The following is a 17,545-nucleotide window of genomic DNA, read 5'->3' as shown; positions in this document are numbered from 1 at the left end:
CTAACCACTTCAAAACATCATGCTGATTGCAAAGTTGCCAATGTACCATATTGGCTGGCTCCAATTCAAAACCGTTCACTTTTGGTTATTAAAGAATGTCAGTGATACTTGATCAGTTGTGTATGCCTAAAATGGTATCCTCCAAATGAGATCTGTCGCAAAGCCTCGTATAAGAATATCAGCCCAATCCAGCCTTGTTTGAGAAGATGATTTTAAAACAACCTATCTTTTTTGCATATGTATGCAAAGGATTGTTGTGTGTGTAACTAACAGATGTATAGTGGTACAGTTATTAAATAGTATCCAATTGCAATTTTAACTCTTGCTGCCTGATTTGGTTTAAAAATAAGGGTGTGTGTGTGTAGGGGGGGGGTTTCCCAGTGGAGCGTTATGAAATAATGCAGAGTCGGTTTGCATTTTGTATGCAATTATGTGCCTGGTACATATGTTGTAACTTAATATCTTAAATATATACTGCGTAACAACACTTTTTATTCCTGAGTGCTGGTCCCATAAGGAATATTGAGGGTGGCATCACATGTTGTTCTGCACAACATGCTCCTTCATCTTCTTAGGAATTCTTTTGAGGAATCTTTATTGTCACAGTTTTAACTTCAGAATATTCTCTCAATCCACATTCGCCCCTAGAAAACAAATTGCAGCCTATCAACTCATGTCAATTCATTAGTTCCTTATCCAGCCATAAGACGTAGCAGAAGGTTATCTGATGAAGTCATGATATAACTTGAACACCAAAGCACAGTTTCATCACTATATTGTGTGTTTAACACTGGATTAAAGTTCATTTTATCTTCTAAAACCATTGACTGTCAAGTCCCGGTTTGGGACAGGAGGAGTATGGATGGCTCCAGGGTTTGGTAACGAGGTGTGGAGCCACTATAAATCCTGTCCAGGATGGTAGTGACTAGAAGCACTCACTGTCCATTGATGGAGCCATGCAAAATGAATTGATGGTCTCCATCCCTTCCAGGTCCTGGAGGAAAAATAGCCAGATGCCAAGAACGAACAGCACAACTGGCATCTGTGTTAGCACTCTACAAAGAGAAGCCAAGGACTGAAAGGCAGGAAAACCAGAACTCCTCATATCCCTAAACTAAAGCTGTGCTCAGCCCTGACCAGCCTGTCTCCTATCCCTGCGGGTTCCCGTCAGTGAGTGGGGAGGGTAGGTAGCAGCAGTTACAGAGGCTGAGACTGAGGAAATACCTAGCAGCAGGGACTTAGGGCATTGGCACATACTCCACTGCAGAGTTCAACCTACCCAGTCTTCCAGCAGCCAGAAACCCTTTTAGCCCTGGCACAGTGCCACGTAAGTGAGCCTATAAGCTCTTCAAGGTTAGTTATTCTTATCCACCTGGGATTGGATACTGCTGGATACATCCACTACTTGGGAAATATGGAGGTTAAGCTATTGGTGTTGTCTTGGTTACTGAATAGATTTTTCTGTAACCGGCTCTGGCCCAGCTCCTCTCTTGGGCAATTCTGCTAAGTCTCTGGAGTGGATACTGCATGACTCTAATCCTTTTCTCCCTCAGGAACAGCTCGTTTCCTTTTATCTCCATACATTTGGGGTGACTGACAAGTCATTATTTGGTATTGGCATTGTAGTCATGCCTATAGGCTCTAATCAGGAATTGGGGCCCTTTTGTTGAGACAAAAAATAGGCTCTGGCCCTGAGAGTTTACAATCTAAGTACATGAGTTGAGCATCTTTTCGGCCTCGATTGGTACTAGGAGTCTCACACATAGACTCCGCAGGCATAGTGCCATGTCTCCCTGCAAGAGGCTGCACTGAGTTAATATCCTTATTTGTAAGAATAAAACCTAAAGAATTCCTGTAACTGCACCTCATGTGAGTTTGTTTGGCATTTGGAGCTTCCCTTCTTCCTTATGCAACAGTACAGAATGTAATCCTAAATTGCACCAGTAAGAAAATTCCAAGGGGACTCTCCTGAACCCCCCTTTTAATAAATGTTGCTTTCAAAACAGGGAGGGGGTTATTATTCAGAGGCTGTCCACTATAAAACCCCTGGGTATGCTCCTGATGTTGCATAGCCTGTTCTGAATTTACTTCCAAAGTGTACATTTTTACACACAAATGTTTCCCCGGGGGTAGACCCTTCTGACCTCCCTTTGGAGTGTTAATTCATTTGTGCAGAGATGTTGATATTTATCAGGTCATTCCACCCCACCTGCAGTTTTGAAACCTTTCCAACGTGCCTGTTGGCACAGTAAAGTTTACACCTGACTTAGCCAGTTGATATTTAACTTGGTCAGACTGATGTTTCAGTCAGCACTGTATGAATTAGTAGAAACTAAGTACAAGAAGGGAAATGAACTAATGAGAATTCTTCATAATTAAGTCTCACATTCAATTGGACAAACCCCCACAACTTGCAACAGAGAGTCCCCAGATTTGTCTTCCGCACAATGACCAAACCATTTATCAAACTTAGCTGAGCCACAGAGCCGTTCCCCAATGGCTCAGTAGAGGCTGTCACAGAGAGCTCCAGGGAGCTGAAGAACTAATGCTAATAAGTCACTCTGTGTGAAAATTTCTGCTTGATTCAGTAGGGCTGAAACTTGGCTCCAAACACCCCTTAGACACATTTTTGAGTCAATAGTTAACCCAGCCAATGTAGAATCCAGTGCCTTTATATACCACCAATTGCCAGCCGCTGTCTTGTTCTGGTCTAGCAAACAAAATAATGTGTGTGTGTGGGGGGGGGGGCTGTCTCAAACTCAAGGTGCTATGGGCCTTCACAATCTTTTTTTTTTCTTTCCTGTTTTGAACTTGAGAAGGTAGACAAATGTGAAGTGTCCTCGAGCTACTGGGTAGTTGATGCCCCTTTATAAGCTTATCTTGATTGTCCCTACCTCTAATATAGCCATACAGGAGAGTACGGAGCAGGAAGAAAGCCCCAGTGCATGGCCATGTGCAGGCCTAACCAGATCATAGTTCTAGGAGCAAGGAGAGAGCTGGTGTTGCAATGCTTGCAGAGGGGAAATGGACTAGTCAATGTGCAGGTCATCGTCAGAGCCATCATTCCATTCCCCTCTATCAGCTGGTCAGGTTTGAGGGGGGAAGTAAGCTGCACTCCAAAAATGGGTGAAATAATGTATGCTCCCTCTCTCCCTCGCCCCAAGAAAAAGAGACGACCAGGGAAGGAACTGTACCCAAGGGATATTCCTTCTTAGCTCCTTCTGAGCAGTGCAGCTAGGCATTGCCCCCTACGCAGGACCAAGCTGAAAACCTCAATCTTCTAGACCTTACGGATTAACTCAATGATAAACAATGAACTTCCTTTGGGAAAGTTTGGACTGAAATCAGAAAGTCTTTCTTTGAGTCATTTTTAATTTAATATGGCCACAATAAATATGATGGGCCTGATTCTCATTTACAAGATGTCACCTTCACAGCACTCTGGCAGTGTAAAGGGGCCTTAATGGGAATGTAACTGTAACTTAAGACCACTTTAAGGCCTTTTTACACTTCCAGAGCATTGTAAAGGGGCATCCTTAGTAGACAATAGACCTGAATCTCATATGTATATAAGGTCTGGTTCCTCACGGCTTTTTACTTTGTGTCATCAGGTACACCTGTGCAAAGTGAGTGTAAAACTGGTGTAGTAGACCTTAAATATTGATTTTCACGCTTTCCCACCTATGAAAAAATAGCAGAAAAATCTAGGAAATGAAATGCAAAACCCAAATCAAACCTTGCTAATGCAACATTAAGGTAGCACGGTTATTACCTGACTCTAATATAATGTTAACTCAGCTGTGATGCACATATTATATGGCCTGTTTTTCTAGTCTGTGGTTTTCTAGTCCTATTTTTCTAATTAAATGTGTAGCTTACTACTGTTTATGTAGTAAAATATGTCCCATCAAACGTATGGATGCACAACATAGCAGATTAGCATTGTTAGAACATTCACTGTTTTCATTCCCTGACTTTGTGATTTTAACATTGAAACCTTGACACTGCAGTAAAATGTGTGTGTGTGTGCGTGTGTGTGTGCGTGTGTGTGTGTGTGTGTGTGTGTGTACATACACACAATGGACCCTGGTCAAAGGGATTCTTAAATACCTAGAATGATAACTCACAGCAGAGTTATCATCAGGTGTCTTTTCATGCGGGAGACAAATATTATATCAGACCTTAACATTATTTTCTATGGGAAAGATTTTCAAAGGCACAAATGGGAATCAAGCTGGCTTAACTACTCAGAGCTTTGAAAATTTTCACACCCTGTGTGATGTAATTAAGCTAAACTAAGCGGGGTTGAGAGGTGGTTGAGAGGTGAGATTTATTATGGTGATGGAAGAACCCCTGTCTACACTTCAGCGCTTCTGTGGCCCAGCTGCAGCATTTTCAGAGTAGGCACAGATATCCTGAGAACAGTATGACGAACTCATGAAGGAGTTCAGCTAAGTGGTTCTTAACAAGGGAAGATATATCTGTGTGCATGGAACCCATTTTATGGATCAGGAGCTACTTCACCATATTTAGTTTGAAAGAGTTTGACCTTATTTTGATTTTACTGCTGAATGAGTAGTCAGCCAAAAGCTATTTTCAGGGATTAAATGGGACTTAAGTGGTTCCTGTGCCCTCTGCACAGGAATTTTCCTGTTATACATATATATTAACAAATACATAATCAAATGTACTGCATACACAATTGATAAAATATCTTGCTATTTCCATGAAGGTTAATATTGGTAGGACGTTAAACTAGGTATGGAAGGAAGAGGATTAAGGGTGGGATTCCATTCCAAGAGATCTGCCATTTACTTCCAGCTGGAATAGGAAGGAAGACAGATAGTCCATAACAGAAGGGGAATATTTTTTAGGAAGTGTTAATAGAGTTGCCTTAGTGTAGACCTGATTTCATTTAACCTTGTTAAATCTGGTAGAGATAAATAGCACTTTAATTACATGCAGGTGGTCCAGTATTGGGAACTGTGGCAAACAACAGTGAAGACGGAAAAAAAGAATACAAAGAGTTGCAGCTAGCGAGGCAAGCAATATGGCAGAAGAACAACAATATGGGAATCTTCTCAGAAAATTGCCAGTTAATATATCCAAGGAAAAATCTCCTGGATCAGGGAGACATTTGGAAACTTCCATTCTTTTTAGTAATGAGAAGACAGTCCCACTAAATCACCTTGCTGTTCCAAAATCTCCAAGGGAAAAATACTAGTGCCATACAAGCCAAATGTATATACAACCAAGACACGAGTATCCCTGTCTTCTCATACCACGCTCATCAGTGTGGTACATGAGTATCTCTATCGTTTTCATTCTAAAAATTCACTAATATTTCCTTACTTGTATATCTGAGCAAAGTTTAGAAGGCAATAATATGATACTTACATTTCTCTCCCATTGCCAGACATTTTGAACCCTCCAAAAGGACTCTGGGCATTTAAGGCATTGTAACAATTTATCCTGTCAAAAGAAAAGGAGCTAATCTGGGTGCATTGTCAGTTATGTATTTGGGAATCCAGTTGGGAGAAATAAACTCATAGAAATAAGGATACTAGCCAACTATTTGTAGTAACTAAGTAATTTCAAACATATTAAAAGAAACATAAGCAGTTTATCTTTTAAAAGCATAATCCTACTCCCAGTGCAGACAATGACATAATTCCCATTTCGACAGGTTTCAGAGTAGCAGCTGTGTTAGTCTGTATTCGCAAAAAGAAAAGGAGTACTTGTGGTACCTTAGAGACTAACAAATTTATTTGAGCATAAGCTTTTGTGAGCTACAGCTCACTTCATCAGATGAAAGCTTATGCTCAAATAAATTTGTTAGTCTCTAAGGTGCCACAAGTACTCCTTTTATAATTCCCACTGTCTTCAAAAGGCAGCAGGGTCAGCCCCTTGGATGCTGACGGAAAAAGTTAAGTAGCTTGAATTCAGCTTCAGTAATGAACTGTTAATTTGTTAACAAACCTCAATGCCATCTTATAACACTTTGCTATTAGATTTGAAATGGTTTTTTTCCACCTGATTTCCTCTGGGCTCTTTAGTTTATCCAGTCCTGACATATCAAATTACATGCTTTTGTTAACCCTCAGAAATGGAGTTTATCAGTCCCTAAGGATTAGGGACAATGGGTGCCTGTTGTTTTCTTGATGCTTTAACATCAGCAACTGCATTATTATTGGAGCATTCATCAGAAAAATCTAAGAGAGTTTCCCCATTCTGAAAACAACACGGGACCTTATTATTATTTTATTAGGAGGATGATTATTATTTCCTATTATTTGTTTTCAGCAGTTCCTACCAGCATGCCAGCGGCTGAGTTTACAATCTAAAGAAGATGCGGGAAAGGGCACAATATACAAGTAAAGTGGGCGGGATGATGACAAAATACTTTTACCTCTACAGTTAATAGATATCTAGACTGGGCCTGGGAAAGGGTGGAAAACTAGGGTCGAACAATGGTGAGTCAAACCCCTTATCTCCAACAGCAGGAATGCATGGTGACTGCTGCCTTACCAGACTGTCCCAGCTTGCATTGCTGATGAGACTGTCAGGGCCTTGTTTATGTCATTTGTAAAGACAGCAGCTACCAGTCCAAAATCTGAATTGTTGGCTCTCTCTATAACTTCATCCATGGTTTTAAATCTCAGTATTTCTTGAACAGGCCCAAAGATCTGCAACAGAGATTAATGGTTAATTTTTAAAACAGCCTTGGGATAAAAATCCCCATTTTTTTCCAGCTGTCTCCCTTTTCCTGTTTTACTCTTTACCAATTCCTAAAGGAATATTTATTAGCGGCACCAGCTCCCTGCAAAACTGTGTGAGCTTTCCCAAAGCAGAGCCCTAGGAAGAGCAGCCACTGAATGAATCCCATCCACTTCCTTTTCTCTTTTCTCAGCTCTGGAACTTGGCTAACTAAGACAGATTCTTTACCCAAACAGGTGCTGAGAGCTTCTCTACCCCTAAAGGGTATTGAGATGCACACTATTGTCCAGCAAGACCCATATTCCATTTACAGCAGTAAATTCCAACTCTAAAACTTTTATCTCCTAAAATAAATAAAATAAATTAAATCCTGTTTAGACACAAATTTATGATGATTATGCCCCCGAGAGGAAATTTGTGGATACCTCTTCCTTGGCAATCCGCATGTCATCTGTTACATTGGAAAACACTGTAGGTTCAATGAAGAAACCCTTTCTTCCTAGTCCTTTACCTCCACATTCGAGTTTTGCGCCTTCTGTAATGCCACTTTGGATAAGTTCCAGGATCTTGTTATACTGTTTCTTATCAATCTTAAAGGTTGAAGAAGCTGTGTTAGTTCTACTGCTTGAGAGTACTCTTGACTACAAACCAGAATGAGTCTGAGAGCATGTTCACAAACACTCACTTTGGCTCAAACTTGAGAGGTACTAAATACCTGCCACTCCTGTTGACTTCCTCATCTCAAAGAATAGTGTAACCCACATTAACCCTGTATGGTCTTTGTCCTGCTATAATGGCTGGTCCACAAATAGCAGCTAATGAGTCTGCTACTGCCTTCCATCTAATGAAGCTTAGCCTTTTGTTCAGTTGGTAGACAGGTCATGCCTTTAGGTCCAGATGCCTTACAAATGACCCAACCAGGGGGGTTTAGTTACAATTAGGTATTTTTAGTATTTTTTAGTACAAATTAGGTATTTTTCCAAATCTGCCTAATTTTTGTTCAAAACTCACCCCTTTTTGGAGATCAACAATCACAATTATGGCATTATGAACTTTTTGAAGGATGACAGCCTAGAGCAGAGACTTCTGGGAGTCTGCCTCTCCATTGCATGTGCTCATTGCACAGCCTGGAGGTGCACAGTGTAGATTTAAGGACAGAATCTACCTTTAATTCTATGAAGCAAACTTTGTAGAATTTGCCAGTATGCTCAGATAATAGAACGCAAGAGTGACTTTTCATGAAGGGGGAGAGACCTACTTCTGCACTGCAGCAGATAAGGTTGGCCCCTTTGGAACTATAATTTTTAAAATGCTTGTTATTTCAATCCCTGTGTACCACAACAAGGCATGCATTCATTAGCCACAAAACATGCTGTGGTTTGAATGAGAACCACAGTGCTAAACAGGCACCACCATACTCTCTATGCAGCCGGCCCATGTGTCATGAAGAGCTGACACATTATTCTTTACCTGGGGACCTTGTTCCGTAGTTGGGTCAAAAGGACTCCCCACTACTCTCCTCTTGGCACGTTCGACACTTCTTCTAACAAACTCCTCGTAGATCGACTCTTCCACGTAAATCCGCGAGCCTGCAGTGCAACATTGTCCTTGATTGAAGAAGACCCCCTGGTGAGCTTGTTCCACAGCATAGTCCACTACAAAACCAAGACAGCCACACACTGCTGTGAGAAGTAATTCACACACTGCTATTGTGCCAGCATCAGACATATTATTTAGTGTTGAGTTTTTATAACTTCGTAGCAGAATTACAGGATTTGGTTAAAAAAACAAAAACAAATTAAAAACACATTACTGTGGTATGGTCCTTACACGAGGATTCGTTTTATTTTTTATAACAATCCTTGTGAAAACATGGTACACAATGTGTGTTTTAAGTTTAAGAGCTCAAAAGCTGTAGACTATTAGGGCATGATTTTTGTCTCATTTACATGAGATTTGACATCTCTGAAATGCTGGTGATTTCAGTGGAGTTACTCCTGGACACCAATGGGAGGAAAATCAGGTACGTAGGGACAAAAATTCTACCCTTGGTTATTTGGGTGCAACAAATGCCTAGAACAGAATTTGGCTCTCACGGTATTTCATGTGCCTTTATAAAGATTAAAAATACCACCTTATTAAGCAGTAATGTCCAACAGGGTAGCCATTATCCCACTGTGAGTTGCAGCACTTTGGAGTTTGGAGTAGAATATGATCAATTTGGGGATTTTAAAAACAACAACAATGCTTTATTTTCAGAACATTCTAGAAAACCCTGTCTAAGAAACATGTCAAACATGTTTCCTTGTCACCATCATCTTGAAAAAGTAATTCAGCCTGTTTCCTGAAACTCATTCAAAATCTCTCAAGAAGACCCCACAAAGATTGAGAACAATAGCATTTAGAACTGGTTAACTGATTTCCTTTCTCTTTTCTTAACATACTTTTGCACTCCGAAGGGCTGTAACCATCCTCTTGTGGCTTTTCAAAGAAAGTATAGTTTCTATGGCTTTGCCACACTATCAGCAAACTTTCACACACGTTGTTCTGTAAACAGATTAAACAGTTCCTTTGTAACAGCCAGCAAAAACTCTTCAATGTTTAACTAGTGGCTTAGAATGGTTGGATGCTAGTAGTGTACTTGCAAGGAGGCCAAAACTTGCTATTGATCCTCTGTTTTGTATGAAACACTGTGAACATACCTGGAATTTAAATTTAAATTTTTCTGTAGGACAAGCAGAATATAGGTTGGGGAAAGAAGCTCTTGAAACATTTATGGCATATGGGATCTGTAATAAGCGCTTGGCGGGAGAACAAGTTGCTGCCTGTCAATTGTCCGTGATTACTGAGCTTTGGGCAAGAACTGGACAACTGTTGAAGGTTGTTAATTGTAGAGATGGATTAATTAATATTTTGGCTGCTTGTTTCAGGTTACCTAAAATCACAAAGCTTTAGGCAGAACACTTTGTCCCAATCCAGGAGAATACTGTCAGGTTTTGTATACATGCCTAGTGGCACCTGCTTCAATTTAAGATGTGATTTCAGCCATATTAGTTAAACTGGTTGTAAAAATCATGTGGACAATTTCAGTTTGAATCACTTATTTTAATTTAGCATTTTATTAGAAATACTTTAAACCAGTTCATTAGGAATAGCTTTAAATAATTCAAAATAAACCTCTCAAGCCAAAATAAGGGTGTCCTTAAATGGGTTTGCACTGGTTGAGTTAAATCAGTGCAAGTCTGTGCGTAGCAAAACTTGAGGCCTTGTCTGCATGGGAACTTTTTTGGGGGTATAATCTAAGGTGTGAATTAAGGCAGAGTTATAGTTACATGGTAAACCCTTTGTGTGGATGCCCTTATGCCACTGTAGTTTATGTCACTTGGGAAGGTTTTTAACCTGATAAAAGCCACTCTTCTACCTGAATAAGTGTGTCCACACAGGATTTATACCAGGCTAACCGTAGTTGTATCACTACTGTATATCAGTAGAACTGCTAACTGTTTCCCATACCAACCAGCTCTCTGTAGTTGAGAGTTCTTCGACTTTATCCTAATCTTGCAGAGCCTATCTGAAGGCTTTGAAAGTGGATGTCAGGTTGTATCCTTCTGTTGCTTGGCATGGGGTCTAGTTAAAAACCCTAAACTTCTAGCCCTTATGGTTGCAAAGGCTTTGTCTACACAACGCACCTTTTAGCGACACGGCTGTGCCGCTAGAGGTGTGCCGCTCAAAGACGTGCAGGGTAGCCACTGTTTGTCAGTGGGAGAGAACTCTCCCGCCGACAAAAAACTTCCACCCCCAAGGAGTGGCCGTAGCTTTGTCATCAGGAGAGCGCTCCTGCAGATAAAGTGCTGTTCACACCGGCACTTTTCATCGACAGAACTTTGGTCTTGGGGAGGGGGGGTATTTTTGCCAGTGTAGACAAAGCCAAAGAAAGCTTTTCAAAGGTGCAATGAGTGCAGTGCGTCTGAACGGCAGCCTGAAACAATAGCTCAAAGCAAGGTGTGAACTGACCCATTCATCCTAATAAGGTGTTAACTTCAAAACCTCCTGCTGAACAATTTAAATGTCAACACTTTAACTACTTAATTGCTGATCATTTTAGCAGAAACTTCCAGCTAATGTGCTTATCCCACAATCCTAAAATGCTGCCCGCAACTTCTAAGGTGCCAAAAATCCTAAATTTCAGAGTAGCAGCCGTGTTAGTCTGTATTCGCAAAAAGAAAAGGAGTACTTGTGGCACCTTAGAGACTAACACATTTGTTTGAGCATAAGCTTTCGTGAGCTACAGCTGTAAATTGGTTAGTCTCTAAGGTGCCACAAGTACTCCTTTTCTTTTTGCAAAAATCCTAAGTATCTGGCCTGGTATGTGTGCGCCAGAATGGGCAAGAGGGGCTGGATCACTTGATGATTGCCTGTTCTGTTCATTCCCTCTGGGGCACCTGGCACTGGTCACTGTCAGAAGAGAGGTGGAACTTTGGTCTGACCCAGTATGGCCATTCTTATGTTCTAACTCCCAGCTGCACACACCTTACCTAGCTGCCAAACCTCCAGCTACCCTCTAAGGCTCTGACAAAGGCACTTATGCTTTGTCAATGCACAATTCTGCAGCACATTGCAAATCAAGAAATTTAGGAGGAGTGTAAAATGTACAATCAAATCACACAGCAAAAGGAATACTGCACGGATTGTATTATCATTGTCAGATTTAAGGAGATTGCGTAAGTGCTGACTTACAATCAGCATCTGCAAAAATGATGTTGGGGCTCTTCCCTCCCAGCTCCAGAGTTACTCTCTTCAAATTACTCCTTCCAGCTGCTTCTTGGATCAGCTTCCCAACCTGAAAGGAAATGGAGAAACATTTTACACACAATGCAGTCATACAGTTAACTGCACTAGCAAGCTCTGGATATCAGTGGGACACAGCTATTAAATAATCCAGCAGGTTCTTCAAATCCACAGATTCACGTAATAAAGAGACAACTTCCCAGGCCTTTCCCAGAACTGGAGGGTGGCCAAGATATGGGACAAACCTGGCAATAGGCACACCCCTTCAATAGCTGTGCTGAAATGGGTTTGGGTTCTTGTCACAGGGTAGCTAATCCCTGGGGATAGACTAAGCCTAGTGCCGCTGGAGCAGAGCAGGTGGGTCCAATCCAACCAATTAAAGAGGCCTGGGCTACAGCTGGGCCCATAAAGGGCTTCTAGTGGGCAGTTTGGATGGTGGCAGCAATGGGCAGGGGCAAAGAAGTTACATGGAGTAGAGCTCGCTTGGGTGCTGGGTCCCTAGAGCAAGGGGCCAGGTGGCTTGGGGTTGCTGCTCCAGGAAGGGAGCAGAGCTGACTGAAACTGGGAAACTGCCAGGAGCACCAGGGACCCCTCGGGGTAAGGGGCGGGGGGCAGCCCTGAAGCCTAAGGCTAAGGAGTGAGTTAAAAGACTGTTTTTGTGTTTGTCTGCTGGCTTCTCTTAAGAAAATAAACCTCCTTGCAAGAGATCGGGCATGGCAGCATACATTTTGGAGCTGGGGAAAAGCCTGGCTCAGTGATCATTTTCTTCTAGTCTTTCTATTGCCAGGATCAATAGGAGAAATTAAACTGAAATCTGTGTAACTGGAATGACTTCTTACACAAGCCAGTTATTTTAATTATCTATGGAGTTAAGTGCAAAGGGTTTTCCATACCATTAACAAGAGGTTTAGGCTGACCGCTTTCTGTTGCTACTGAAAAAAGGTCACTTGTACTAGCGCAGAATGCATTAAGTTCTTCTTTAGTAATAAGCACCATCATGCTTCTTTTATACAGTACAGCAGTTAGTAATACGATCACTTTAATTGTATTGTAATTTATTGCAATCCACTCCGAACACTGACATTTTCCAGATTGTTAGCCAAATAAGATCTGAGGAATGTGTGTGTGTGTACATATATATATATATATTATATATATATATGTACACACACACACACCCCCTCTCAAACATTCAATTTTTAGTCCCCAAAGAATTAAACTAATTTGAAGAGTGAAATTATAAACCAGAGAATATCACCTCATCTTAAAATTAGCGGCATTATATATAGGATTAACAGCATACAGTAGTTACAGAAGGATTGCACAGGCAAAATACAGCGCACACATACCAGGCCAGGTAGTAAGCTGCATCACAGCTAGAACAGGTAATAAGGGTGGGAATCAAAGGTGGTTTTGAGATTCCTTTGCACCTTCTCAATCCTAGGGGCCATTGGAGGCAAATGCAGCCCCTGGTGTAGTTTGGAGCAGCCCTAAGAGATGATTCTTCAGGTGAGGATCAATAAAGTTCAGCACCAGTCTGGCCACCCCCACCTTCTGCTAGCCATACGTATGACATGCCACCTATGCCAATGTCAGAAGGGTCGTGTAGCATGGAGCCAGAGCTGGTAACACCTGCTCTATGTTCCCTGGAGATTCCCCTGTGCTGGGGAAATCCCCAATAACCAGTTTAACTAGATTTCTGCTTGGTTTCCATTGTTTGAACTGCATTATTATGCCCATTTTGTAGGTTTGGGAAACAGTCACGGGGAGAGTAAGGCCCTGATATAGTAAAACATGAGTACAGGGTTCCGTGCTCTGCTGAAAAGGGTTGGACTTAAGCATGTTCTGAAGTGCTTTGTTGAATCAGGGCCTAAAGTTCAGATCCTCAAAGGTATTTAGGCAACTAAGGAGTTGGATGCCTAAAAGCCTATGAGAATCTGGGTCTAAATTACATGCCCAAGGTCACACCGCAAGTCAGTAGCTGGCTGACACACATGTACACATGCATTTTGATTCCCAATCCTTCTCTCTAGCCATTAGAAATCAGTCTTTCCTTGTGCAAAAATCCCATCGGCAGCTGAACTTTCATCTACACTTTGACTGTGCTGCAGGACCTAGCTGTTGATATTTCTCAATGTTAAACTTCTACACACAGGGCCAGGTGACTGTGACTGCCAGCATTAAGGGGTTAATGGGAGAGACGCTGACCTACAGAATTAAAGTCAGTCTGCTGGAGAAAGTTAAGTCAGCACTGGAGTAATCATAAATGAAATAGAAACCCAGGGCCCCCACCAGAAAAAACAAAGAAAAAAGCCCACAGGATAATTAGGGAATTGTCAACCATTCCATGTAACTCAGTGATTAACTGTGTATCTGGCGATACCACTATCAAGTTTGACTGTGGATTTTTTAAAAATAAATTAACTTCAGCATCTTTTCTTTACCTCTATATTGATGAAACAGAGTGCTGACATTATCATGAAATTCCTTACATATCCCCTTAATTGGAGCTGATTTTACCACTATGTTTAACTGACAGCCGGGCCACACTGAATATGTTTAACATGTCACTTAGAAATTCCAACATCTCCCAAACAGGTATGAAATGTACGTTTGAAAATCAGCTAGAGCCTGGCCGTTATAGTGCTCTAGCCAATGGCACTCTGCAGCCTTATGGCTTCAGCCTCCCTCTTTGAAAGACCAATAATTAACTAGTTCCACCCCAAAATCACAATACAAACAAAAAGCAGAACATGTTAAGGAGGACAAAATTTATCTTTCCTGCCACCCCACCATTTCCACTTTAATGTCACAATAATATTTGTGACCAAGTTAAAAAAAAGATTAAAACACCTGGCAAAACACGTGGTTGCCAACAGGGCCGGATTTACACCTTACGTCCCCTAGGCACAGAATCTTCAGCACCTCTCCCTCCCCCCGCCCCTGCCTACAGCTGACCTTAGTGTGTGCTGTAAAAAATGAAACTTTTAACCCACTTTTAACTTTAAGGAACCCTGAGAATGCTGGTGCCCCTAGGCACATGCCTATTGTACCTAATTGGAAATCTGGCCTTGGTTGCCAAATGTTATAGGACCCAAGGGGCTGGAGACCATGGTCCTAATTTGGAAATGTGTTGTCTTTAATATACAGAGGTTGTCAACATTGCAAGAATAAGCTTAACAGAGAGTCTTACTTCAGCCTTAACACTGGGAATAAAAGCACGTTTATGGGTGGTAGGGCACAAAGCAGCTTACTACGGGGCACGCTCCTGAGTAAGCACTGGCATTTTGTTCAGTCGGTACAGTGCTCTGTGCACTCATGGCATGAGGGGAGCCTTAAGGAGGGTACTGAGGCTGTGATTATTTATTGAGAAAAGGAGCCTTTTTCATTTCTCTCTTCATCCACAGCGAGAGTTACCAAGGGATAAGTGATAGCGTTCCAGTCCCTGTAGTCTTTTAGTTCATGCTCCCTGTGGTGTCTCTTAGCTCTATCTGTGAACTTCCAACAGGCAATGCAGCGTAGCGAGGGAACTTTGGAAACGAGGACTCCCCCACAGATAATGGAGCTGAGCTGATTAATCAGCAGGAATGTTGGCACAGAAAACCTCAACTCCCCATCCTTGTTTTGAATAGGCTGCAAGATAGATATCAGGAGTATCCCTGGATAAGTTGTGAAGTACCATAACCCTGTAAACTGCATGGAGGGTGTGGGTAGATGTAATTTGGCTCATCTCAAAGAAAACAATCTGTTATGTGGGGTGAGGGGTGGTGGTGGTTGGTTGGTTGGAGGGGGAGGGGAACGGGACACCCAGCTGTACAGGACACCTCTGTTCAAAACAGCTACTTGAATCGCAGTCCCTAAAAGTATTCAATTATTAAACTGATGGCTGTTTTCTTTGTATTAATTCAATAATTGACAGGCGCACTCAATAGTTTGCTTTGTTTTTGAATGATTAATCTTTCTTATCAGAAGAGACTCATCTAGTCACATATTAAATAGGAGTGTGCAAACCAGTTTGGGATGAGACCCAAAACTTTACCCAAATTCTTTTAGAGGGTGAGGTTTCGGGTAAGCTATTGCACCCATTAACTTTTATTTTCATGTGCCTCTGCGCTTTCTGATTCCAGACAGAAGTGGAAGTGCCAAAATCATACAAGAAAAGCTATAATTTCTAATCTTACTAAAGCCCTGGAAATCTCAAAACCTCTTTCCCCCACCACAAAAACCAAAACAAAGCCCTAGTCCTGTGAGGTTTCCACTCCAGTCCTGAATAGTGCATTTGAATGTTCAGGTGCTTCTCTGACCTGAAGCTCCCAATGTTTGGAGGCTGTTTAGTGGTTTAAGAATCAAGTAAGCACTACCTATAATCCTTGGATTCACACAGCAGGGTCAGTTTAGCCTTTTAAACTTCTGAGGTAAAAGAATTCAGTGGGATTTTTCGACAAAACCTTTAAAGCTGAGATGTTGCTTGCTTTGTGTGAACTTTGATTCCAGATTGTCTCCAGAGCACTCAGTATAACCCTATTTGACCACATGAGGTACTCTGCTTCTAAAGTGACCTTGGGGACTGTCCCCAGGCCAGCAAAGATTAGTGAACTTCACAATCCTGAAGTGGACAAGAGTAGCTTTTGGTATGTAGCCTTATCCTGGAGGAAGGACAACTTCCTAGCTCTCTACCAAATGCAATAAGGAAAAAAAAAAGAATGATTTTATTTCGGGTATCCTAGTTATTCAGGAAGCAAAAGTTGCCCAGCAGAATGAGTGACAAAAATTATCAAGAGGGCTTAAGCTAAAATTATGAATGAATTATAATATATCCTTCCCAAAGCCTCCTGTATTGGGCATTTCAGTAGTATGATTAACTGACAGACTTTTGGAAAGGGAACACACAGCCTTTAAGAATTTTATTGTTAGTGGAAGAAAAACCAGGACGTAATCCTGCAAGAAGATCCTAAAACAAGGAAAGATTTTATGATAGAAGAGAGCTGACACAACTCATTACTCATGCAGTAGGTAGACATGCTGTCTATATCATGCAACATGACATTCATCTCACTTAGGAAATGAAAGGAGAATCCTGCTGAGTAAATTAGAATAAATGGTAATACAGCTGTTAGCTACAAACATTTGTTTGGCATGAATCAATCTTGACTCTCCTGTAGCTTGCTTTGATGGTCTCTCTAGTCTCTTGTTGACTAATGATGAGATCATGGTTTGTTAATCTAACTGCATAAAGAAAACACTCTGCCAAGCAAAATGCAGACCGCTTTGTTGGGTTTTATTGAAGTTGTTTATGGACCTTGTGTTTACATAGGCATCCAAACCCATTTATTGAATATTTATTTGACTTATGCACATAACTGCATGAACATAGAACTGAATCATATCTTTAATCTGAGTTACTCTGTCTGCTTTTTAATGGGATTTAGCTTGAACAACATGGAAACCAGCCACGTAAAATACATTTCTTGTTGGCCAGCGCTTCAAATGTTTAGCATGCTATCTGTGATTCCTATCATCCTGAGAGCATGTAAAAACTGGATGGAGTTGCAAACCAGTTCAGATTTGGAGGAAACACATTTGTTTTTGAACAGAAGTTATTGATACACATTAAGCATTTGCTGAGCAAACTGCTGGGTAATATGTAGCAACATGAATATTTATATTAAAACCTTCCCCTTGTCAATACATTTCTGATCTATGTTGTATTATTTTCATCCTTTGTATTGACTATATACTTACCAACTACAGTACTATATGTTTTGCTTGAGTCATTAGATATTATTATTAGTCCTATATGTCCTTACAAGAACTCATGCTTTGTATACACATAGACATTGGATTAGTTGTGTTAGTATCTTATAATGATAACACTATTACTAGTTTAGTAAATGTAACATAAAAGGCCTGATTCTCAACCTGGCCTCAACTCCCTCCATTTTTGAACAAACAGTGTGTTATGGGTGTAAATATAAAGTTAATGTTTTAGTGCATTCAATAATGCCTCCCTCTCATGGCTGTGAAGTACAGGCTGGGACTA

At 41.1% G+C, this 17,545-nt stretch overlaps 1 protein-coding gene across 2 annotated transcripts in view; it reads right to left on the bottom strand.

Moving 5' to 3' along the window:
• Window positions 1-571: 571 nt before the first annotated feature.
• The window catches only part of ALDH1A2 (aldehyde dehydrogenase 1 family member A2), a 65,124-nt gene continuing 48,150 nt past the window's right edge, over window positions 572-17,545 (bottom strand). For both annotated transcript variants that reach the window (XM_077828029.1, XM_077828030.1), the window contains 6 exons: window positions 11,455-11,557; window positions 8,188-8,372; window positions 7,143-7,307; window positions 6,529-6,686; window positions 5,398-5,472; window positions 572-644 (listed from right to left, as the gene is read on the bottom strand). In XM_077828029.1, the coding sequence (XP_077684155.1) occupies window positions 572-644; window positions 5,398-5,472; window positions 6,529-6,686; window positions 7,143-7,307; window positions 8,188-8,372; window positions 11,455-11,557 (759 nt within the window). The remainder of the gene's footprint in view (window positions 645-5,397; window positions 5,473-6,528; window positions 6,687-7,142; window positions 7,308-8,187; window positions 8,373-11,454; window positions 11,558-17,545) is intronic.

Source organism: Eretmochelys imbricata, chromosome 10, assembly GCF_965152235.1.
Source record: "Eretmochelys imbricata isolate rEreImb1 chromosome 10, rEreImb1.hap1, whole genome shotgun sequence".
Classification (NCBI taxonomy): domain Eukaryota; kingdom Metazoa; phylum Chordata; order Testudines; family Cheloniidae; genus Eretmochelys; species Eretmochelys imbricata.
The sequence above is the reverse complement of the archived record's forward strand: the minus strand, read 5'-3'. Positions and strand labels throughout refer to the sequence as shown.